Here is a 25077-nt window from a genome sequence, read left to right as displayed (position 1 = left end):
TTTTGAAAATTTGTAATGGTTTATTATCAAACCAAACCAAACTACAAACAAAAGCAAATATTTGTGTTTGAACAACTTGTAAGTACTATTAGGAGTCACCCTGTGGTTTGTCACATGAGTTCAGATTTTCTTTAGTTACCCTCAGTTGAAACCGCATTTTGGAGGAATTGGGAGGGACTTCTTATTTAAAAGAAATAAATCCAAGAACATAAAAACAAAGCCATTGTAGGTCTTTTTTATTGTATAAAGACTTTAAACACCTGATTTTATTGGGAAAAAATTACACAGGTATTTTTTTTTTAATAATTTTGTTTTTTTTAATGGGGTGACATCAATAAATCAGGATACATATATTCAAAGATAACAAGTCCAGGTTATCTTGTCGTTCAATTATGTTGCATACCCACCACCCAAAGTCAGATTGTCCTCTGTCACCTTCTATCTTGTTTTCTTTGTGCCCCTCCCCACCCCCTATCCCTCTCCCATTCCCCCCTCCCCCCCGTAACCACCACACTCTTATCAATGTCTCTTAGTTTCACTATTATGTCCCACCTACGTATGGAATAATACTGTTCCTGTTTTTTTATGATTTACTTATTTCGCTTCATATCATGTTATCAAGATCCCACCATTTTGCTGTAAATGTTCCAATGTCATCATTTCTTATGGCTGAGTAGTATTCCATAGTGTATATGTGCCACATCTTCTTTATCCAGTCATCTATTGATGGGCTTTTTGGTTGTTTCCATGTCCTGGCCACTGTGAACAATGCTGCAATAAACATGGGGCTGCATGTGTCTTTACGTATCAATGTTTCTGAGTTTTGGGGATATATACCCAGTAGAGGGATTGCTGGGTCATAAGGTAGTTCTATTTTCAGTTTTTTGAGGAACCACCATACTTTCTTCCATAATGGTTGTACTACTTTACATTCCCACCAACAGTGGATGAGGGTTCCTTTTTCTCCACAGCCTCTCCAACATTTGCTATTACCTGACTTGCTAATAACAGCTAATCAAACAGGTGTGAGGTGGTATCTCATTGCAGTTTTGATTTGCATTTCTCTAATAGCTAAAGAAGATGAGAATCTTTTCATATATCTGTTGGCCATTTGTATTTCTTCCTGGGAGAAGTGTCTATTCATATCCTCTTCCCATTTTTTTATTGGATTGTTTGTTTGTTTGTTGTTGAGTTTTATGAGTTCTTTGTATATTTTGGATATTAGGCCCTTATCTGAGCTGTTGTTTGAAAATATCATTTCCCATTTAGTTGGCTTTCTGTTTATTTTGTTATCAGTTTCTCTTGCTGAGCAAAAACTTCTTAGTCTGATGTAGTCCCATTCATTAATTTTTGCCTTCACTTCTCTTGCCATTGGAGTCAAATTCATAAAATGCTCTTTAAAACCCACGTCCATGAGTTGAGTACCTATGTCTTCTTCTATGTACTTAATTGTTTCAGGTCTTATGTTTAGATCTTTGATCCATTTTGAGTTAATTTTTGTACAGGGGGAGAGACTGTAGTCCAGTTTCATTCTTTTGCATGTGGCTTTCCAGTTTTCCCAGCACCATTTATTGAAGAGGCTTTCTTTTCTCCATTATGTGTTGTTGGCCCCTTTATCAAAAATTATTTGACTATATATATGTGGTTTTATTTCTGGACTTTCTATTCTACACAGGTATTTTTTAAGCATTTGTGCATTTGATTGTAACATATGTGCCTGTGTGTGTGCTTATGACAATCACTAGGCTTATATTTCTCAGCCAAGAAAAGCTTAATTAACATCCATGTGTCAAGGAAAAATAGTTCTTAGTTATTTTAGAAGATTGGGGGTAATAAATCTCCCCCAAATGCTTTCTTTTAAGGCTAATCTTTGCTTAAATTTAAAACTACAAGGTAGTTTTTCCTTTAAAAAAGCAAGAACAAAAGGATAAAAATTGCTGAAAACCTGAACACCACATTCCTATTCACATCACTTTAATAATTTATGGAGTGCAGGGCCAACAATATGAAATTTTCATGTATGAGTATCATCCAAGCTCATATAAAAGTAACACATGAAAAATAAGGTTGGAGATAAGTCACAAATACCATGACTCTTGGCTCCAGTTCTCTAAATTATAATAATAAAATGTCATTTGTCAAGAAAAAAATATTTTTGGTTCTAGAAACTAAACAATTTTATCATTTTTGTAGGAATTTTTAAACATAATTCAGAATTACATTATGAAAACCAAAAGTGTATGAAAGATTATTACTTTTTAAACTCCTATTGGGACTAGAAGTAGGGTAGAACATTTTTAAATTACATTTTTTTCTTTGTTTTCAAGAGCACTAGTAAGGGATTTATGTTAGGCAGAAATTGGACAATCAAAATAGTATTTAGAGTCTCATCTCAGGTGCTTATTTGATAAAAGTCTTTAAACTGCCAAAAGGAATTTCACCTGAATAAATTATGTGAGATTTTGCCCCAAAGATTAGTGTGTTCAGAAATGCTGGAAGTGTGGGTGTTTGCTAGAGACCAGGGAATAGAGAAAGGCAATGAGGAGAGGTGAAGAAACAGCAAGATTTAATTTGCACTCACCACTGTCACTTAAACTTACTTCCAAAGGGCTTAATTTTAAAATAATAAATTCACAAACACATTTGACTGTATCGTTTTATCTCCTGGGAAGAATTTAAAGAAGGAAAAAAAATCTCAGTGGCTCTCCTTTTATTACTGGTGGTGCCAGAAGATAAGACTTAGAGAGGATGTGTGGTTCATTTGAATCTCGGAATCTGTAATAAATAGATCATAATAGGCTTCCACAGAAATGCTGGATCCCTGTTCCAGGCAGCAGAGAGTATTCTTACAGACCCTAGAAAATGCTTTAATACATCACTGAATTTTGCATATATAATGGGTCTCCTGTACCTGTCACAATTCCCAGATAGTGCTCGGTCGTTCCTCTCCTTTCGGGTGGAGACGAACGAGGGTGTGTTTTGCAGGGCATCCCCCCCATCTGTCAGAGATGGACTGATCCAGGGCTATTTTGACCTCATTATTTTGATCTCCAGCTTAGTCCTCCATCATTCTGCTTTTAGTCCTCCCTGGAGGTTATTCTTTCTGCCTTCATTGTCCTCCAGAGAACAGTACAAATTTGTATAAAATGGAAAAGAAGAGTAATATTAACAATAACAAAGGACTGTGATAATATCAGTGTAGCAGACATCAGGTTGAATGTATTCTTCAGAGCAGCCTATGAGGCATACTCCCAAGAGACGACACCCACGTACGTTGGACTGGGAAGTTTCACTGTACCACTGCCCTCCAAGGGAAGGCCCAGCCCCCCACCCTCTCAGGACTTCCAGATGATGGAGGCTGCTGTCCTTAATGCAGCCTGTCTAGGATGAGGAGCATGGCTTCCATTTCTGAGAGCCACCTTCTGTCTCTTTAAGGCAAGGTACTTAATCCAACCCCCCATTGTTTCAGCTTTCTCATGGGTAAAAGAGTATAAAAATAGTACTTATTTCATAGGAATATTGAAAGAATTAAGTCAGTTCACTCCTACAAAAGATACACACAGTATTGTTTAGCTGTTATTATTACTCTTACGTTGTGGAAGTGTTTGTTAAATCTGAAGGTAAAGAGCTCTTAGAGATGATCTAGGTCAGCCATCGTGGAAGACTCAGGGAAGCAGGAAGGGGTGAGTGTTGTTCGTGGAGCAGTCCTGTAGGGACCGGCAGGGGCTGTGCTAGGTGAGCAGCCCTCTCCTTCCTCATTAGACCCCTTGGGGTAGTTGTTAAAATAAATAGGTAAAACATGGGTCATCACCCTCTGCTCCTCATAAAAGGCCACCTGGAGTTCATTCATTCCTGGGTTAATTTTTTTAAATGTCTGTGATTCAGTGCTATAGATGAATACCCTACCTCAGTGAATCTTGACCTCCAGGCATTTCTTTTATATATTATATTTACTTGGATTTTTTAAATTGGTGGTTGTTGTTTTGAGTATGTTATCATTGAAATGTCTGGTTCAATATGTATTTGAAAACCACATAAAACTGTGTCATAATGGAATTAATATATTTAATGAGAAGTGGTTCAGGAGACATGCTCTTATAGAGGTTTTGAATGTAAATTATAATGTAGTTTTAGGCGATCTCTATTTGATACATAGAACTAGTAGCACTTTAAAGAAGAATCAGTCATTGAACACACTATGTTGATGAAATTTTGCAGCAAATAAAACTCAGTTTATTTCATTTTCAGAGTAATATGTTTATTCCTCAGGCTATTTAATCTGTCCTGTATTCAAAAGGCAAATGAGTTTCTGTTCATAAGGCAAAATGTGGCATTTTAAAAAATATTGACAGTATTAGTTCTGCTGGTGCTTTTCATTTTCAAAATATATAAAACTCAAATAGAAACTCTGCAATTGGGGCATCATTACTAATAATTTTAACATTTTTGCAATTTGCTGTCCTCTGATGTTTGCCGTCTTGAAAAAGATGGAAGCATCATTTCATAGATGTTTCTTTCCTATACGTATTAAAGGCCTTTTCTGTAAAGTGGTAATGGAATATCCTTGAAGTGATCAAAATTTAATGGGCCATACAGCATTTGCAGGCCAAAAGCTTTAGGATGAAATGCAAACAGCATTAAATGCCTAAATATATTTTTTTTCCAGACTTTCATCTTACAGTGATTTTCTGCAAGAATGGTATTGGGGTCTTGTTGAGGACAGTTAATAGAAGCTGTAATAGATAATAACTGACTCTGTAATTAGTCATTTCAGGACAGAGGCACTCTGAGCCACTGATAAGAATTGAATTGTGTCGCTACATCATGTTTTCATTCTGCTGTCACAGCCCAGCAATTCATATTCATAGACTCCTGGTGCTCAGCTCATTGCCAGTTTAACACAGATATGGGAGAGATATGTCCAACCTTCTCAGCTTTTTGATTCTTTTTTATTTTTATAAAGAAATGGCAGAGTAACTTCACAATGAGGATGAGGGGATAGGTGTCTTAGTGACAGAATTATTGGAAAATTAATTTGATATGTACATAAAATATGTATGTATGTTCACTCACAAAGTATATATATGCAAAAGAGAAACTGTTATGATTAAATGTAAAATTCAGCCAACATTTTCTTGACTATAATTTTTATTTTTTGATGTTAGTTTTCATTTTTTGTTTTAGGAGAAAATTCCATTTTCATATATCTCTGAATAACACTGGTTCTTTTATTTGTGTGGAAGAGATGTTAGATTTTACAATTTTATTTATTTTGGCTACTGTATATTCTCAGGGTTTTTTTTTGTTGTTGTTGTTGTTTATTTTTACTTTATTCTATGCTGTAACAATGTTTCTGTATGGTTGAATTAAACAAATGATTGAGTTTCTCCTCTGTGCCCCTCTGAGGGAGGTGGCAGGTGTTCCCAGTCCCCGAAAGCTATGGGTTCACTGAGGAGGGTGCGGTCAGAAAAGACTGTGAGAGAGGTGGCATTTGAGCCTGTGTCTAAAGAATGGGTATGATTTTAACAAAAGGAAGCAGGGGAAGTCATTTTGGTTAAGGGTACTTTTTTTTTAGCTTTTTATTTTTAATTATTTTTATTTAGACAATTAAATTTATCAGGGTGACATTGGTCAACTAGAGTACATAGATTTAGAGAAAACATCTATACATCATTTGGACAGTTGATTATGCTGTATACCCCATCACCCAAGACATGGAAACAACCAAAGTGCCCTTCAATAGAGGATTGGATAAAGAAGATGTGGTTCATATATACAATGACATATACAATGACAGTGACATAGTATCATTTATGACAACATTGATGGACCTTGATAACATTATACTGAGTACAATAAGGAAATCAGAAAAAGCTAAGAACTGTATGATTCCAGACATAAGTGGGACACAAAATTGAGGGTGCTTTTTAAAGAAAGGCAAGGAGATAGGGGAGTAAAGATGGTTTAATTTTACTGGATGAAAAGGTGTTTTCAGGTGAAATGGAGAAATTTGACTGGAGAGATTATTTCTGGCCACAACTCGAAGGCCTTTGAAACTGCGATGAAATAGGATTTTAATCTGTGTATGATGGGAAGCTAGAGATATTTGTTGAACAAGGGAGTTATGTGATCTGATAAGACATATTTGCTTTCTGAATATAGGTAATAAAATACATTCTTTATTTCTGTACTGGCAAGTTCAAAATTCTAGTTACAATCCAAAATATTGATACTGCTTTTTTCTTTGTAATTAAAATAACTAGTTCATTTTGTATAGCATTTTAATGCAAAAATATAAAAGATGTAAAAATTTTTAAAAATATTTTATTAAATGAAAGGCAAGGAGGCAAAGACAGAATCCTGTATATGCCCTACCAGGATCCACCCAGCCAGCTCCCTACCAGGTAATGGTCTGCCTGTCTGGGCTGCTGCTCTGTTGCTTGGCAGTGGAGCTATTTTACTGCCTGAGGTGAGACCATGGAGCCATCCTCAGTGCCTGGGGCCAACTTTGCTTGAACCATTCAAGCCATGGCTGCGGGAGGGGAAGAGAGAGAGAGAGATGAGGGGAGGAGTGGAGAAGCAGATGGTCACTTCTCCTGTGTGTCCTGACTGAGAATCAAACGCAGTACCTCCACAAGCTGGGCCGACGCTCTACCGCTGAGCCAATCAGCCAAGGCCAAGATATAAAAATTTACTCTAAGAAAAATAAGTTTCTTGGGGAAGAATTTTACTAATTTATCATGAAAATTTATAAAACCATTAAAAGATGTAGATCATATGGCAGACTGAATAGTTTAAGTAGGTGTTTACCTATTTAAAGTCATTAACTTGTTATTTGATGATTTTCCATAGACATTTGGTATCTGAAATGGGTAACCAGTGGGTCCTATCCCATGGCGCGGATATATTTTATTTATTCTATTTATTTTTTTAAGTGAGGGGGGGGGTGATAGACAGATTCCTGCATGCACCCTGACCTGGATTTACCCGGCCACCCCTTGCTGGGGCTGATCTTCAAATCAACTGGTTTATCAGCATTTGGGGCCAACACTTGAACCAGTTGAGCCACTGTATGCAAGAGGGGAAGAGAGAGCAAAGAGGGAGAGGGAGGGAGATAGGAACAGATGGTCGCTTCTCCTGTGTGCCCTGAGCAGGAGTCAAAGCCAGGACTTCCGCATGCTGGGCCAATGCTCTATCCACTGAGCAACCAGCCAGGGCCTACATTTTAATTTGTATAAAATATTTAGAATCACTAAAATGTCAGGTAGAATGTATAAACATTTTGCTAATAGGGAATTAGTTCTAAATATTCTTTTTGCCTTTCTAGCTAACTAAACCCAAATTACAGTGCTAATATAGTTCTTGGCTCACAGAAGGTTTTATTTATATATATATCTCAGTTCTTACAGTCTGAATGTATTATGTACTTTCTAGTGCATTTTATCATTTGGGTTAGTTTTCTTGTCCTAAGTGTACTTATGTCCTAAATGCATTTATGATGAACGTTTCTTTACTCCACTTTTAATGTGAAATTTTTCCAAAATGAAGGTTAGAAAACTAGACAACTACTATTTGTATACCTACCATCTAGATTCAGCATTATTCATATTTTACAATAAATTTCTCTGAAAGTGAATTGCCACTTGGTAAATATTATTTGTTCCCCATTTTAACATGAGTTAGAGCATTTGGCTGATAATCTTGAAAGGAGAATGAAGAGTTGCTTATTAACTGGGCTACTATTAAATTTTGGTCAGACACAGGCTGTCCTAATGGCTGTTTTTATATTAAGGATAGTTTAAATATAAAAATTTTGTGCAGTTTCTCCCTATCCTAATGTACCCGAATTTATCTTTTAACTACTTCTATTATGCAAAAGGTGTTTCATAAAAAATAAAATTTTTTTTCTTTCTTTTTTTTTCCCGAAAGGGGGAAAGGCAGACAGACACCCGCATGCGCCTGATTGGGATCTACCCTGCAAGCCCACCAAGGGTTGATGGTCGGCCCCTCTAGGACATTGCTCTGCTGCAATCGGAGCCATTCTAGCACCTGAGGCAGAAGCCATGGAGCCATCCTCAATGCCCGGGCCAACTTTGCTCCAATGGAGCCTTGGCTGAGGGAGGGGAAGAGAGAGACAGAAATGAAGGAGAGGGGTAGGGGTGGAGAAGCAGATGGATGCTTCTCCTGTGTGCCCTGGCCAGGTATTGAACCTGGGACTTCCACACACTGGGCTGACACTCTACCACTGAGCCAACTGGCCAGGGCCATAATATATATTTTAAAGGAAACAATTTTACATGACATTAGCTTTGGAACATTTTAAATTTTGCAGTTTTGGATTATAAGATTTTGAGTCAGAGTATCAGAAACTTAAAAAATATCTATAGTAGGAATTAGGACTGTGTGTTTTACATTCTGCAAACAGCAGGTATCTATTATCTACACACACATACACACAAAATCTTATAATTCATATATAGTTGATTTCAAATACTAGACACAGATATCTCTGTCTTCTTTAATCAGCTTCCTCAGTGGGCCACATAGTCTGGTAATCATGAAAGTTGTAAGTTTTCCTTCTAGTTCATGTACATATTTAAAATAATTTCATTTCAGAAAAATGAGCTTCAATTTTCTTTTCAGTCATGAACCACGTTAGTACTGTGTAGAGTAAACCATCCCTTTAATTTTTTAATTGTTTTAAAATTTTATTTAGAAAATTAAATTTAATGGGGTGACACTGATCAATAAGCATACATAGATTTCAGGTAAACATTTCTGTAGCATTTGAACTGTTGATTTAACTTATCATAGACCACTCTTCTGATTTCAAGATTATTCCAAATGCCTGGGTGGCAGAGGTTTGTGAATGTAAGTAATGAGCTAAGACTAGAGACACTAAAACAGGGCTTGAAGGGTGAGTCCCAGTGGAATTAGAGGGGAGAAAAGTCAAGTTGGGGCACACGGGAAGGGTGGCACTAGTGCATGTCAGGGGTAGGTGGAGCTTGGCAGAAAGGACTGAGGGATGTACAGTATGGTAAGGGGAGGGGCCCCATGCAGAAGCCGGACTGGTGGTGGGAGCTCATGGTGCAGATTGCACAGAAGGACAGCTGGCCAGAGCAGCCTTCAAAACCTGAAACAAAGGCTTCTTTGGGGCTTTTCTTTTTCTTTTTCTTTAAGAAACCCTGACAGACTAACTGGAGGCCACAAGTAGCAATTAGTGGAAGCACTAGTTAAAGGGGAAAAGAGGTTACTCATGACAGTTTCAAAGTTGAAATGTGCTTGGAAGAAAAATTTCAGCATCTTGCTGGGATTGCTCATGTATCCACTGCTGGTGCTACAGTCATTAAAAAAAATGTGTGCTCCAGAGATCGTGAAGTTTCCTACAAACTAGCAGGGCATCCAGGCTGTGTCAGTCGTTTCTGAAATACAGAAATTGGATCGATTCTTTTCTTGAGTAAAAGGCAATCTGGTGATCAGAAAGTTATGTCTTGTATCCCACAGGAGTCTGAGCAACATTTCCTCTTTCTTAAAAAGATACTTGTTGCCAGCTCACATATGGATTATGCATTATATCTGTATAGAGGAGGAAAAGAAAGTACCACAGTGTCGAGAGTAGCAGTTTTCCAAATGCAAATATTAATATATTGATAATTTTTTCGTTAAAAATACTTTGAATTCTTAACTCTAGCAAGTAGAGAAATCATTTATAATTAATTAGTTTTAAACAAAGAATCTTTTCTTTGGATGATTTGTGTAAGGACACAGCATGTGAGAATGTATGTATACTGAGGCTGGTCAGCCATTTTTGCAGATGTCTTTGGCTCTGTCTTCATCTCTGCATTGATTTGTCTTGCACTATGGAAAATATTTTAAATATATAAATAGCCAACTTCCCTTTGTCTTTTCTTTCCATGTGGCTTTTCCAAGTGGGATTCATCTAACATATAAAGTCTAGGATTCACAACCTATTTTCCTTTGGAAACTAGTTGTAGATAAGACAGCCTTGTACCACTTTTGTATGAATGAATTATTCCTTAATAAATATTTTAATACATATTTATTGGACACCCTAAAGTATCAGAAATTGTTCCAGACACTTAAGATACCTGCCTTGCTGGAGTTTACATTCTCAGAATGAGATTGACAATAAACATAAAAACAAAAACCATTGCAAGTAAATGAGTATAATGTGTTAAAGGTAATAATTACAGAAAAAAAGGAGGGAAGTAAAACCAAACATGGGGCATTGGGAATGTGGGGATTGTGGGGGCAGGGAGATGGTTCATTTGCAATTCTAAATAGTGTGGTTAAGGCAGATTTGAGCTAAGACTTGAAAGAGGTGAGGGGGTTGACCCTCAAGGGTCTGAAGGAAGAGAGTCCAAGGCGGAGGAAGGGACTAGTGCAGACCTGCACAGCTGAGCAATGCCTTGAGGCTGGCTGGCTCAGCGGAGGGAGCCAGGAGAGCAGGAAAAGATGAGAACGGAAAAGGGATGAGGCAGATCACATAGGACCACTGCAGAGAATTTGGGTTAGCACATTAGAAAGTTGTAAGCGGAGGAGTGACATGATTTGACACATGGTTTAAAAGAATTTCTGCGACTCTTATACTGAGAATAGACTTAGAGACAAGGTTAGAAGCAGGAAGACCACATCAATGGTGCAACTATCCATGGGAGAGATGTTGGTAGCTCAGAACAGGGTGTAAGTGGTGAGAGTTCTGGATATGACCTAAAGGCAGAGCCAACAGGATTGTTTGATGGACTAGATTCAGGGTGTGGGAGGTGATTCCAGAGTTGGCTCCAGTTTTCAGCCTGCGCAGGAGAGAAAGATGGTGCTGCCATCAGCTGAGCTGGGGAAGGCCACAGCAGGAGTGGGCTGGAGGGCTGGGGTGGGTGTTCAGTTCAGTTACGTTGAGGCTGAGATGTCGAGGCGCAGCTTGGTGTATGTTTGAAGTATATATAAAGACATATAAAGAGATCTGGACTGGGGATTGAAATATGGGAATAGTCAGCTTATGAATGCTATTTAAAAAGCAAAGAGACTCTAAGATTAATAAGTATTTTTCTAAATAACAATTTTTTCTAAGACAGTCAGTGTTTAGAAATTATCTCTCACATATTCAAGCCCACCTAGCCATGAGGTAACCTGATAATACCACCGCTACCAATAGAACTGTATGGCCAGTAGTTGCAGCCGTTGCCGCCATCGTGGCCGTTCACATGCAGGTGACCATTTAATTCAGACAGACCGTAATGAAACTGCAGAGCTGAAAACTGGTGGGCCATACCTTTATTCTAGCCTCGCAACTGGAGGGCACGTAAATACACACAGCGGGAAAACACTTCCCTTTCCATTCAGAGCTTCCAAAGCCACTGACTTTCTCCCGGTTTTCCTAGAATCAAAGGCCCCCCCACCAGTCTAAATCACCTCTGGTTCCCCATTTGCCAGCATGGCTTCTTACTCTCTGCACAAACTGGCTTCTCCTTCAGCACCCTGCCATCTTGCCTGCTTCTCCTCGGCACACTTCCTCCCTGCTCTCACTCTGCAGAAACATGACCTCCTTCCTCTCCTTTCTGCTTCAGTAACATTAGCATAACAATGGCCCTTCCCAAGCAGGAAGGTAATCAGCCTTTTCACGTGGGCAGCGGCCATTTTAACAATAAAAGTGAGCAAAATCAAGTAACACAAATTTTACACACTTATTTGCCCAACAAGAACCAAACAGAGAGAAAAACTTGCCCAATCTGACATAGCAAATTGATAATATTGGCAATACAGTCCAGTCTTCTCATTCCTGAAATGCTGTCCCTAGACCTTGCTGTGTCAGCACGTGGAGACCTGTGTAAAGAGCAGCATTGGTCTGAGGCAGGCACTGCAGTGTGTGGAGGGTTAAGCTCAGAAATTGCTTCGTCTTCTCAGTTGGGAGGTGCCCTGGGTGGCAGGTGAGAAGGGAGGTCTGGCAAGGTATTAATAGTCTGGGTGGACATCTAAGGACACAGCAGACCTGGTTGTGGTCAGTACATAGACGAGCTACAGGCCATGCAGCCAGCTTCCTGTGTGCACATCTCTTCGCAGATGAAACATCACTACAAATGAATAAGCTATCAATAAATTGAATTTAGCGAGTGGCATGGCAGACATTGCAGGGGTCTTGTTTTGCAGTGAGAATAGCTGTTTGAGACCAGAACTGAGTAACTCTCAGGAAAGACCAGGCTGCCACGTGTGTTTCTCAGCCCTCCGCAAGAGTGTTCTGTTTTGACATGACGCTGAGGAGATGGAGAGTCAAACTAAGAACAAGCAGAGGGATGCCACTTGTCTTGGGCCTGCTGAGGTCACAGCTTGGACTTAGAGGTCACTGAGGTCAGAAATGAAGCGGGAAGGGGGGTAGCTGGAGGGTCCTAGCAGGGATAGGGCTCCAGCGTGGGCAGTGCAGGGACTGGCTGTGTGCAGGAGCTCGTGGGCAGTGCAGGGACTGGCTGTGTGCAGGAGCTCGTGGGCAGTGCAGGGACTGGCTGTGTGCAGGAGCTCGTGGGCAGTGCAGGGACTGGCTGTGTGCAGGAGCTCGTGGGCAGTGCAGGGACTGGCTGTGTGCAGGAGCTCGACGGGGCTCCTAGTCAGGAAGGGAGGAGCAGGGCGGAGAGTCAGGGTCTCAGAGAGGGCAGGGAAGGGTGCTAACTTACTGATTAGTTACTATATTCATGAGAATGTACTAAGGAGATAAACAGATTGACAGAGGTGACAGATGTATTTCTTTTCATTCTTACAATAAGCCTGAAAGTATTTTCCCTGCTGTAAATGAAGAGTCTGAGACTTGCCTCAAGGTCACATGCTGGTCAGAGGCAGGGAAAGGTATGATGCAAATTTAGGTTTGCCTCACTTGCAAATCCATAAAACCCTTAAGCTTTCCAGAGTGTTGGAAATAGGAACCCGAGTAGAAGCACAAAGATGGAGAGTAGTCCGCAGGAGCTGTGTTGGTGCATTCATACAGGGCGGCTGTCCCCTCACTGGACCCGAGTGGAGTGGGTACAAACAGGGCCTCTTGGGTCCATAGTAGGAAGCTGCAGGCTGGTCTGGTTTGCTGCGAAGGATGACCTGAGACACAGCATTAGAGTGCAGCGGTCAGTATAGTCAATTTAGCAGGAAGTAACTTAATTCTGACACCCCCCCCCCAAGATGGGCACAGAGCCATTTAAGCTCTTTTTACCGCACTCAAGATTAATCACTGAACCAAAGAAAGGATGGAGGCATCAGTAGAAACAGTGGGGGTCTGAGGCAAACAAAGCAGGGGCTCAGGAGGGTGTGGCTCTGAGAAATGAGGTGGTTTTGCCCAAGAGCAGCAGCAGCAGGTGAGTGCCCAGTGTGCAGTCATCCCACCCAGCCTAGGGCTCTGTCCACTGTGGCCTGAGGGTCACCCTGGCTGCCGTTGGTCCTGTTTCTCTCTAACCACAGCGACCGACTCCTGCAGCTGTCACTTTCCTTTTCTTCAAATATTACCCATGAATGTAAATAACCTGGGAAACCTTATTATTAAATAAGGGTTTGGCCCTGGCCTCTTGGCCTCTTCGGGATCTGGAAGAGGAGCCTCAGAAATTTTTAGATGGTATCAGATGGTCCTGGACAGGTTCTTAATTGTTTTGTGCCACAAATTCTTCATTTGTATCCTGGGTATAACAATAGTATCCCTTTATAGAGATGTTTTAATAATAAAATGAAATAAGACATGGTAAATACTTAGCTCAGTGCCCAGCCGAGTGGTTTACATGCAGTTTACATGCCAGTACTCAAAATACTAGTTGTTATTAAGTGAAGGTGATCTACTGCAACATCCAATGCCATTTAGGAGATTGCATGATGCCAGCCTATTCTAATGACATGTGTGTCTTGTTTTATGCTTTGTAATATGAATGTTTCAGACCATTCAGTTCTACTTACTAGATTTTTTAGGAGCTTAACTTCAACATTCTCATGAAGGTCGATGTGACTGTTCTTACTGCCACCAAGCAGCACTATGATAGCCTTGTACCATGTGATACCAAAATATTACCTTCTCCCAGCTGCTTCCTACAAATGGCATTATTTGAGTTTATAAAACCAATGCAGGAGAAAATATTATGTCAAGGAGCAAGTTACGATCAATTTTTTGGGTGGTAACTAAGATACAGTTTTAAAAATATAAGCCTGAGTAACTTACAGATACATTTAATTCAAACCTTTTTTCTTCCCAGGAACATCCTGACATTTCTGGTTATGAAACCATTTGGACTCATCTTTTAGACTTTGCTCTAAAACTTAAGGCATGCAGCAGTCACCCTGTCTTGTTCTCATAGGAAAAAGGCGGACTCTCTTCATGAAAATTACTCTGCTTTTGTCAAAACACTTCAGGGGACTCATCTATGAAATGTAGACTCACAATAAGAAATACAGTACATTTTACTGTTCTTTTTTTGGCCGATATAAGATTGTTTCCCACAGTATGGAATACTTTAAAAGAAATGTTTCATTACAATGCCAAAAACTCCAGCAATGCCTTTGACTGCCTTCAGGGGTGGTGGTGGAGGTGGGGTTACTAGCTATTCAATACTCTAATTATTTTCAGATGATTTTGCTCACAGCTAGGGAAAGTGCACATGAATGCAGAAAGATAGGACTGATGTATTACATTTAGGACTAGCAATTATAGACATTGCAGTTTGGAGCTTCTTTTTGCTCTTCTGTAATTTGTAATTCATGTAAAAAAATACTAACTAGCAACAGGATACAAATTTTGACAATATTTAACACTTCAGAAATGTATCTCATTCTGATTATTTTTTCTCCCCCCCCCTCTATTTCAGTGACGATTTCAACAAGCACCTTTTTTGATGGCTTGCTGGTGACAGGACTGTACACATCTACTGGTGTTCAGGCTTCACAGACCATTGGAGGTTCCAATGCCTTTGGATTTGGTAAGCTACCCTGACATAAATCAATAATTGTCAATATTTCATACAGTTTGAGGTCTTATTTTTGAAATATCTGTTTTAAAATATTAGACTTTTATTATGTCAGAGAAAAATAATCTGAAGTAATGTGTGTGTGTTTGCTTTTGAAGTTGGGTGGCTTGAAATAAGTCGTGCAGCCAGCTGTGAACGTGTGTGACCATTTAGATCTCGCTTCCATTCTCCTCTTGTTGCTGTGGGTTCAGGTCAACTTCCGGTCCTGTCATTTAGGTTGCTATAATTGGCGTTCACTCCGATGCCCATGGAATTATTCAGTATCCTATTTTTATAAACAGTTCTTAAAATCCTGGAGTAGGTGAAAAGTACCATGTTAAGTTTGGCAAGTAAGCATTCAGTACTACATGTGGAAGAGTAATAATTGCTTAAATGATTGAATTTCATGAGTATTCATCAAAGAAGGTGATTTAATATTTAAGGCACTTATATGGAGTCTTTGTCCTTAAATCAGAGGCCTGGAACGTTATTTATATGGAGAAGCAAAAGGCTACATGATGGTCACTGATTTTTCAATTTGGAAATTTCTGCTTTACCCATAATGCAGTAACCATATCAAGCTGGAATTAATGGACCCTTTTAAGCATCAAAAATGCAAATTTAATATATCAGTTTATGTTAGACATGAAATCACTGAACTTACTCTAAAATTGGAAAACCACACAGAACTTCCTCCATTGATGTGAGAAGAAAGAATTGCATTATCAAAGGTGGCAATGTGTTCAAAGTTTTATCTTTTCTGGGGTATTTATTAAATAAGTAATTTCTAATACTTTTGATGCATGAAAAACTACCTCCTCTATGTCTAGTCCCAGGATGACTTCCTGCTTGTCGTCAGAGTAATATTGTTGATGCTATACTGTCACTGCTGGCCCAGGTGAGGGTCGCAGGTCTTAAAGAAGCCTGGAAGTCATGTAAGCAAAATGTTAAGTTATTTAACATTGAGAATTTGCCCTGTTTTTAAAAGATTCCTTATAGTAGTCTGTTGGTAACTACTTCTAAGATCTAATCCTTAAGAGAAAAATTCCCCCTAGGTTCCAATATTTCACTCTCTGAGCCCCACTCTTTCTGTGCCCTACAAGGTGAAAGGTCAGTTATAATTATATAAGTACATAATATAGTATAGCCTGATCGGGTGGTGGCGCAGTGGATAGAGCGTCGGACTGGGATGCAGAAGACCCAGGTTCGAGACCCTGAGGTCGCCAGCTTGAGCGCAGGCTCATCTAATTTGAGCAAAAGCTCACCAGCTTGAGCCCAAGGTCCCTTGCTCCAGCAAGGGGTTACTCAGTCTGCTGAAGGCCCACGGTCAAGGCACGTATGAGAAAGCAATCAATGAACAATTAAGGTGTTGCAATGCGCAACAAAAAACTAATGATTGATGCTTCTCATCTCTCCATTCCTGTCTGTCTGTCCCTGTCTATGCCTCTCTCTGACTCTCTCTCTGTCTCTGTAAACAAAAAACAAAAAACAAAACAAAACAAAACAAAATATATATATATATATATATATATATATATATATATATATATATATATAGTATATAACATACTACATGTTACAACAGGGCCTACTAGTCAGGCTGCCAGATTTAGTAAATGAACATTTACAAGATATTCAGTTAGGCCCTGGCCGGTTGGCTCAGCGGTAGAGCGTCGGCCTGGCATGTGGGGGACCCGGGTTCGATTCCCGGCCAGGGCACATAGGAGAAGCGCCCATTTGCTTCTCCACCCCCCCTCCTTCCTCTCTGTCTCTCTCTTCCCCTCCCGCAGCCAAGGCTCCATTGGAGCAAAGATGGCCCGGGCACTGGGGATGGCTCCTTGGCCTCTGCCCCAGGCGCTGGAGTGGCTCTGGTCGCGGCAGAGCGACGCCCCGGAGGGGCAGAGCATCACCCCCTGGTGGGCGTGCCAGGTGGATCCTGGTCGGGCGCATGCGGGAGTCTGTCTGACTGTCTCTCCCTGTTTCCAGCTTCAATTAAAAAAAAAAAGATATTCAGTTAAATTTGAATTTTAGATAAATAGTTTTTTGTATAAGAATGCAATATTAGACAAAGACAACAGCATGATAATAGCCAGAGGGAGAGGGGTTGGGGGTTAGGTGGAGGTGGGCAAAGGGTAGGGGGAGGGGACAGAAAGAGACATTGCTATAAAGGTATAAGGATGGAGGGCACACAGTGAGGTGGGCAGATGGGTTGTTGAGTTGTACACTTGAAAGTTGTATGGTTTTTTGAACCAATGTCATCCCAATAAATTCAATAAAAAATGTTAAAAGAAAAGGAATAAATATTTAGGCTAAGATGTACTGGGTTGTACCATAGCTCAATGAAATCAAAACCTTTGGGAGCAGGGCTTGGGCGCTGGTAATTTTTAAAGTTCCCGGGTGATTCTAATAGTCTTCTGGGCTGAGGACTGTACTTGTGTTAGTCCATGTCCAGCAACATCATCATCACTGGGAACTTGTCAATAGTGAATTCCAGGCCTTACTGTGGACTTTATGAGCCAGACCCACTGGGACCCAGTGGTCAGTTTTTTAATAAGCACTCAAGGTATTTTGATGCATATTAAAGTTTGAGAACCACTCATCTACATTAATTAAATGGGGAGAGACAGACATTATTTAAATAGCCATAAAACTATGTAATTTATATAAATCTTGCCAAGGGCTAACCAGCTAGGAGAAGCACTGAGTACTGGGAAAGGGTATGAGAGAAACTGGATTAAATCTGGGCTAAGTGGGATGTAGTTAGGAAAGGCTTTCCTGAGGAAGTGGTATTGAGCTGATGTGAAGTAGGACTCAGTTAGCTAAAGGTCTGTGGAAGGTAGTGCAAAGCATACCTGAAGGGAACAGTAAATGCAGAGGTCCCAGGGTCGAACAGGATTGGCTATGTTCTAGGGATTGAAAGGAAACTTAGAGGGACTGGATCTGGCACCAAGAGGGAACTGATAAGGCTGGGTAGGAGACCAGAGCCAGAGTATTCAGTATTTTGAGATGGGGAAGCCATGGAGGACTTTAGGCTGAGGAGTGACTTGAACAGCTTTCCATTTAAAAAAGATAACTCTGGGGTCAGCATGGAGAACAAACTGTTGGGTCGAATAGATGCAGGAAGACTATTATGTGGTGTGAGGTTCTGACGTGACAGGGCCTGCGGAGTCCGGGTAGAGGCTGGCACTAGTAGTAAGGAGTTGCGTGTGGAGGAGTGAAGGTTCAGGCTGAGACGTCACACAGACCTCTCCCTTGTTTTGGCCATCTGCCTTAGCCAAATTGCTTAATTTCTCTAAGCTTAATTTCCTCATCTATAAAAAGGTGATGGTGATGGAACCTGCTTTATAAGGTGTTGAAAGGCTGGTGGTTGAGGCCATGAGGTTGCCATTGGATTAGGGTAGATGGTAAAGGAACTGTAGACCCAGAGGATGGTGGCCCATTCCGTTTATTAGCGTCTCGCAATGATGGAGGAGCAAGCAGGCAAGGAAACCTGCTTCTCTCTCTCTCAGGACTCCCAAGCAAATCAGGCCTGGGAGAAAACCCCTTCTCTGGCAAACAATGGCTCCTCTCAGTGGCAGCAGGAAATTGTCAATTTACAGTCTGTTTTTCTGAGGGCAAGCACTTGCAGCCTTACATAGACTATACACATGGAGCTGCCCCGTGCTCATGCACCAATCAGGCAAAGTACAAGTGAGCAAGCCTTACACACTTGTAACATACTTGTTTGCCCAACAGGTATTGAGTAGTCATGAGGATTAAAGGAGTTGACTTATATTAAGCCCTAGTACATAGAAAACACTCAGTAAAACTAGTTTTCAAAATTGTGAGTCTTGATAACCAGAAAAGCTGATTTTTTTAGTCCAGTTCTTGTATATACTTTCTTTGGGGGAAGAAATTGTTCTGCAGTGGAAGTAATCTGGAGTTTACAGATCCTGATGATTTGAGAAGACTTGGCTGAATGAAGTAACTGTCATTTACCAAGACAGAAGCTTCAAATGAGAAAAATCATTAAATAATGTTCATAAATATATTGTAAACACATTTTGAAAAGGCATATTTTAGCTAGTGAGCCAAACAAAAACCTAAGAATGAAATTGTTAGAAGTTATTTAGGACATCCAGGCTTTAAGACATTGTCTGTGGTGACTTTGAAAGCTGGAAAGGCAGTTTCACTCGAATTGGAATCTATATTTTTTAAGTGAGAGGAGGAGAGATAGTGGGACAGACTCCCACATAAGCCCTGACTGGGATCCACCCAGCAACCCCATCTTGGGCTGATGCTTGAATCAACCGAGCTATTTTTGGCGCCTGAGGCTGATGCGCTCGGACCAGCTGAGAGATCCTCAGCGCCCAGAGCTGACACTCAAACCAGTTGAGCCACTGACTGCAGAGAGGGGATGAGGGAGAGAAAGGGAAGAGGGAGGGGGAGAGAAGAGTTGGTCACCTCTAATAGGAATCAAACCCTGAACATCTGCATGCTGGACTGACACTCTATCCACTGATCAAACTAGCCAGGGCCTAGAATGAATTTTGATTAGCTTAAATTGCAAATCATCTCCCCATCTCTCTCAACCCTGTGTCATTAGGTTGATGGTAGGAAGAGGCTTCTGACCAGGAGGCTCACTGATAGTAGTTAGACCTCTATGAGAATCTGCTCAGACCTTTCACTAGTTACTTGGCATTTTTGTAGAACGTGATTATTTCATGGATGGATTGATACATAAGGCCTTTTTAAAGTTTCAATAAGATATAAATAATTGTATGTGTATTTTATGGGATAGTGATAAATTACCTTAAAAACAAAATTTAATAAATACTTGACTATTTTTAAACAGAGTGAATCTTTATAATTAAAGCTTTTTTTAAACTAGATAAATGTCTTTTTAAATACATGGTAACTTTTTGGAGCAAAAGCACATTAATTTTTTGGTATTTGATTTAAGTTTAACATTCCTTACAATTTAAGAACAAAATGAGAAAATGTAATTTGATTAGGGTGCAGGTGAGAATAGAGGAAACTCTTAAGAAGGTAAAATGTCAAAGAATTGCTGCTTTTTGGTAGTTTGGTAGTTACAGTAGGATCAGGCTGAAATAATGTGGCATTCTTTGATCTAGAACAAAAGAGTTATTGAATACATAATCTATCATTAGGCTCTGACTTTAATGGAATGTTAAGCAAACATGATTTGTTTGGCGTTTTCCCAACACATGGTGGGATTAGTGTGTGATATGAATGTGTTTAAGTAGCTATGACAAATAAGGCGAAGTAAAGCATGGGGCTGAGTCTAAAAAGGTGCTTCTGAAAGTGTTTTTCACTTAATATTAATGTACTAATTACACTGAAGTTTTAGCCACTCTCCTTTGCATATGAAATAAGTGTATGAACATCCAAAATAAGGCCATAAGTATTCTTAAAATACTGTTGTGTAAATGTAATTCCAGTAACATAACCAGCCTTTTATGCAAAACCAACATTCTTTAAAATGCATGCCTCACTGACCAAATACAGCCAAATGCCAAACCAGAAATACATTAAAACAATAGTTATGCAAAAGATGACTGTATGCCAGCAATGTGTGATTTGAAATACCTCATTTTACTTGTCAATATAAGAGAACATGCTGCCCTAGGGAAGTGTGATGTTTAATTATGAATATCTTTTTGTGCATCCCAGAAAAAAATGTTTCCCTCTTGTCTTTCGCAGTGAATTCCAGTTCAATCATGTAAATCTTCAAGGTTCATTGTGGTTGCTCAATAAAGGGATATTTAAATATTCTTTTATACAACATTTTCCTTTTCCAGTGGCTGGAATGCATTTTACTTAATATTTAGTATCCTGGTTCTAAAAGCATTTTACTACATTCTTGGTATTTTGGCTCTAAAACCTGAGGTTTGATTAGTAGCAGTCACACTTCAAATTGTTAGACCTTGCATAAATTAAACTTTTGTGCTTCGCAATTTCTGGATGATTTTGCTCAGCTAATACAGCAGACATTTTAGCAGGGTTTTTTTTTTTTTTTTTTTTTTTTTTGCTTTATCTTTTGTAATTTCCAATGTTTCACTAATTTTTTTTCTGTAATAATTAGGTATCCTTGATTCAATTATTTGTTAAGTTATAGAACTCTTAAAATGGCAGGATTTGATGAAATCCAAATTTGGGGGGAAAGTATTGTGAATAGATCCAACTGTTTTCTTCCTAGTCTTTTCTCCTAAGCATTCAGTTAATCATATATTTTAAATAGTGATTAAGTGACTAACAAAAATGTAATTTTTTTAGTATTACATTTAAAGCATAATATTAGAATTTTTTGAACTTAATAATCTGACCTTCCCATTTGATTTGATATGCTAATTTTGAATGGAATATGTTTACAAAAATTATTTAAATGTTTTAAAAAAGACAACAAATTTTACTAAATATTCTATTGGTCACTAGTTCATAGAAATGGGTACTTTACCAATAGATTTCGATAGTATGTAATGTTTCATTGCCAGAATGAAAGTTTTTTCTACTACTTTTTAATTGCCACAAAAATAAAAAATATAGTACCTATTTAAAGCTACCTTTTGGTTATACTTCACTTTAAAAGTAAGAAGAACCTTTTACAACTTTGCTAATTATCACAGGGACCCCCACATCCCTGGTATGAGCTGCAGTTCAATCTTAGGTGTCTAAGAGACATATACTTGTGATATGAATATATGTACAATATTTAGGGCATAAATTCTGTAAAGGAGGGTAGCCACTAACAACTTTAGTATTGGGTCCTGTATAGTAGTGGTATTTATTTACTAGTTTAAATTAAGCTAAATTACTCAGAATGATCTTGTTAAATTATTTTGACTGTCTCCTTACAAAGAAATGTTTTTTAAGATGCTTGAGCAATTTTAAACATATTGAGGGATTCAAAGGCATGACCTTTTATTGGGTATGGTAAATGATCTATAACAAGTAGACTCTAGGTTAATTTAAAAAATTAATCTAGTCAGTGATACAAGGAGCAGAGCTGACAAGAGATGAAATTTACATTAACTTATCTTATTTACAGGGAATTAACCTAAATTAAGTGTTGATTCATTTTATTTGGATATGCCAGCATTATCTTCATTAAGAAATAGCATTATCTTGGTTGTGTCAGACATGACAAAGAACTCAGGGATATTCCCCAGTTCCTAAATAACTAGCTAGAGGAGAGTTGTGGGCATGGTGAATATAAAGCTGTTGAATTAATCAGTCAAATTGCTAAAGCAGATGTTGAGGGGCATGAGATTTGGGCCAAGTGGAGTGAGTGGAGGAAGGCAGCTCAGGTTTCACGCCTGGCCCTATCCTCGCTGACTGGGGCCGCCTGCTTTCCTTTCCTAGCCTCAGTGTCTGCATCTGTAAGGGGAGGATACGCCTGGCTCTGTCCTTGCTGACTGGGGCCACGGGCTTTCCTTTCCTAGCCTCAGTGACTGCATCTGTAAGGGGAGGACACGCCTGGCTCTGTCCTTGCTGACTGGGGCCACGGGCTTTCCTTTCCTAGCCTCAGTGACTGCATCTGTAAGGGGAGGACACGCCTGGCTCTGTCCTTGCTGACTGGGGCCACGGGCTTTCCTTTCCTAGCCTCAGTGTCTGCATCTGTAAGGGGAGGATACGCCTGGCCCTGTCCTTGCTGACTGGGGCCACGGGGTTTCCTTTCCTAGCCTCAGTGACTGCATCTGTAAGGGGAGGATACGCCTGGCCCTGTCCTTGCTGACTGGGGCCACGGGCTTTCCTTTCCTAGCCTCAGTGTCTGCATCTGTAAGGGGAGGGTACGCCTGGCTCTGTCCTTGCTGACTGGGGCCGCCTGCTTTCCTTTACTAGCCTCAGTGACTGCATCTGTAAGGGGAGGATACGCCTGGCTCTGTCCTTGCTGACTGGGGCCGCCTGCTTTCCTTTCCTAGCCTCAGTGACTACATCTGTAAGGGAAGGATACCAACAGTGGTGCCTGGTTCACAGAGTTGTTGGGTAGATTAATGACATAATTATTCACGTGTTGGGTAGATTAAATGACATAATTTGTTTGAGATGGGAAACAAAATGAGAAGATGGCTCAAGTGGCAGAGGATTGAAAGAGGGATGTTGATTTTCAGTTGGTGGGGGAAGCAATGTGCCCATAGAATTTAGAGCAGAATGGACCTTTGGCAGAGGCTGGTTCAGCTGTTGTCCCAGTGTGTAAGGGAACAAGGCTTAGAATGAGAAGTGGTGGCTCATCACAATGTAATGTAAGCATGAGGACTAAAACTGCGTGTTCTGATGGCATATTCAGTTCTCAGATACTCCTTTAAAAACGTACGATTCACATACCATAAAATTTATCATGTTAAAGTTTACATTTTAGTGATTTCCAGTATATTCACAGGTTTGTGGAAACAACACTAATATCTAATCCCAGAACAGTTCCTCTTCTCCAAAAGAAATCCCAAATTTACTGGCAGTCACTCCCTAATCCCTCTCCCCTCAGTCCCGGGCAATCAGTAATCTGATTTCTATGGATTTGCCTACTTTGGACATTTCGTGTAAATATATAGAGTCATGCACTATGTGGCATTTTGTGCCTGGTTTCTTTTAGTTAGCATAATGTTTTCAAAGTTAATCCATGTTGTAGCATGTAACAATATGTCATTCCTTTCTATAGCTAATAATATTCCATTATGGATTATTGCATTTACTTTAGTGTAGGGACATTTGGCACTTCCCAGATTCTTAAAATGAGTTAGGGCTGAACAAATTAGCGGGGAAAAACGTTCCAATGCAAAGCAACAGAACCACCACATTTCTTAAGTCTTCATCAGTGACTCTGAAACCTCTGAAGACCTAAATTGCTTAGCCTATTATATGGCTCAGACCTGAATGTGGTTAAACTTAGAAATCAAGATAAATTAGCCTGACCAGGTGGTGGCGCAGTAAATAGAGCGTCAGTCTGGGACACAGAGGACTCAGGTTCGAAACTCCAAGGTTGCTAGCTTGAGCGCGGTCTCATCTGGTTTGGGCAAGGCTCACCAGCTTGAGCCCAAGGTCGCTGGTTTGAACAAGGGGTCACTCGGTCTGCTGTAGTGCCAGGTCAAGGCACATATGAGAAATCAATCAATGAACAACTAAGGTGCTGCAACGAAGAATTGATGCTTCTCATCTCTCTCCCTTCCTGTCTGTCTGTCCCTCTCTTTGTCACAAAAACAAACAAAAAAAGATAAATTACTCTTCTGTCCTCCTTCTTGCCATTAAAGGGATAGGCCAGTGACATGTTTTAACCCTAACCTCTTGGCCTCAGTTTGAGACCCCTGGTTAGACCATGAGATACACAAGCAAAGCTGAGTCAATCTAACATATTAGTACAGGAATGCAGAATGAGGACTCAACAGTCTCAGTCCAGCTGTTTATGAGCTTATTAGAGCACATGCAAGTAAACATTTGGGAGCTCCAGGCGGCCATCCTCCACAAGGATTCCGAGAAACGTCCTGCCCAGAGAGGGGGAGAGAGAACGCTGCCCGAGGGACCAGGGCTTTCCTGCTCTTTAGGTTTCATTTCCACCAGGTTCAGATATTCTTGGATTCTGAGAAACAAAAATAAAAGTAGCTAACGTTTGTCAAGCATTTGCTATTATCAGGTGTGTTGTAGGTATTAACTCTTTTGATTGTAACAAAAATCCTAGTATAATTATCTGCATTTTGTAGATAAGAAACCTGAGGCACAGAGATGGTAAGTAAGTTGTCCAAGGTCACATGTATGGGGTTGCAAAGCCATAATTCAAACGTGGCTCTGTTGCCTCATTAAACTGCCCATTACAGCCCACGTCATCTTGAGGTACATTTCTTTTACAACCAAAGAACCTTGACCAGAAACAGGGCCATCAGTGCTCTTTCCCTGCATCCCTGCCCCATCTCTTCCAGCCTCCTTGGGCTTTTTGTCAGTCACCTGCTCTCAGCACATGCACATATCTTCAGCCGTACATCAATCACAATAACCCACACTGGGTTCTGAAATCCTAGCTGCTAAAGGCCTCCGTTCCCTTTCACATAGTGCTTGGAATCCCCTCCAGCTCTGTCAGCTAGGCAAACATCCTGCCATCTTTTAGGGCCTCTGT

General features: G+C 40.0%; 1 protein-coding gene across 1 annotated transcript in view; it reads left to right on the top strand.

The window, feature by feature from the left end:
• The window catches only part of RELN (reelin), a 673979-nt gene that overhangs the window by 80040 nt on the left and 568862 nt on the right, over window positions 1-25077 (top strand). The window contains exon 2 of the mRNA XM_066238313.1: window positions 14838-14948. Within this exon, the coding sequence (XP_066094410.1) occupies window positions 14838-14948 (111 nt within the window). The remainder of the gene's footprint in view (window positions 1-14837; window positions 14949-25077) is intronic.

The sequence above is a fragment of the Saccopteryx bilineata genome, chromosome 7, assembly GCF_036850765.1.
Source record: "Saccopteryx bilineata isolate mSacBil1 chromosome 7, mSacBil1_pri_phased_curated, whole genome shotgun sequence".
Taxonomy (NCBI): Eukaryota; Metazoa; Chordata; class Mammalia; order Chiroptera; family Emballonuridae; genus Saccopteryx; species Saccopteryx bilineata.
Note: the sequence above shows the minus strand (reverse complement) of the source record. Positions and strands in the feature narration are given on the sequence as shown.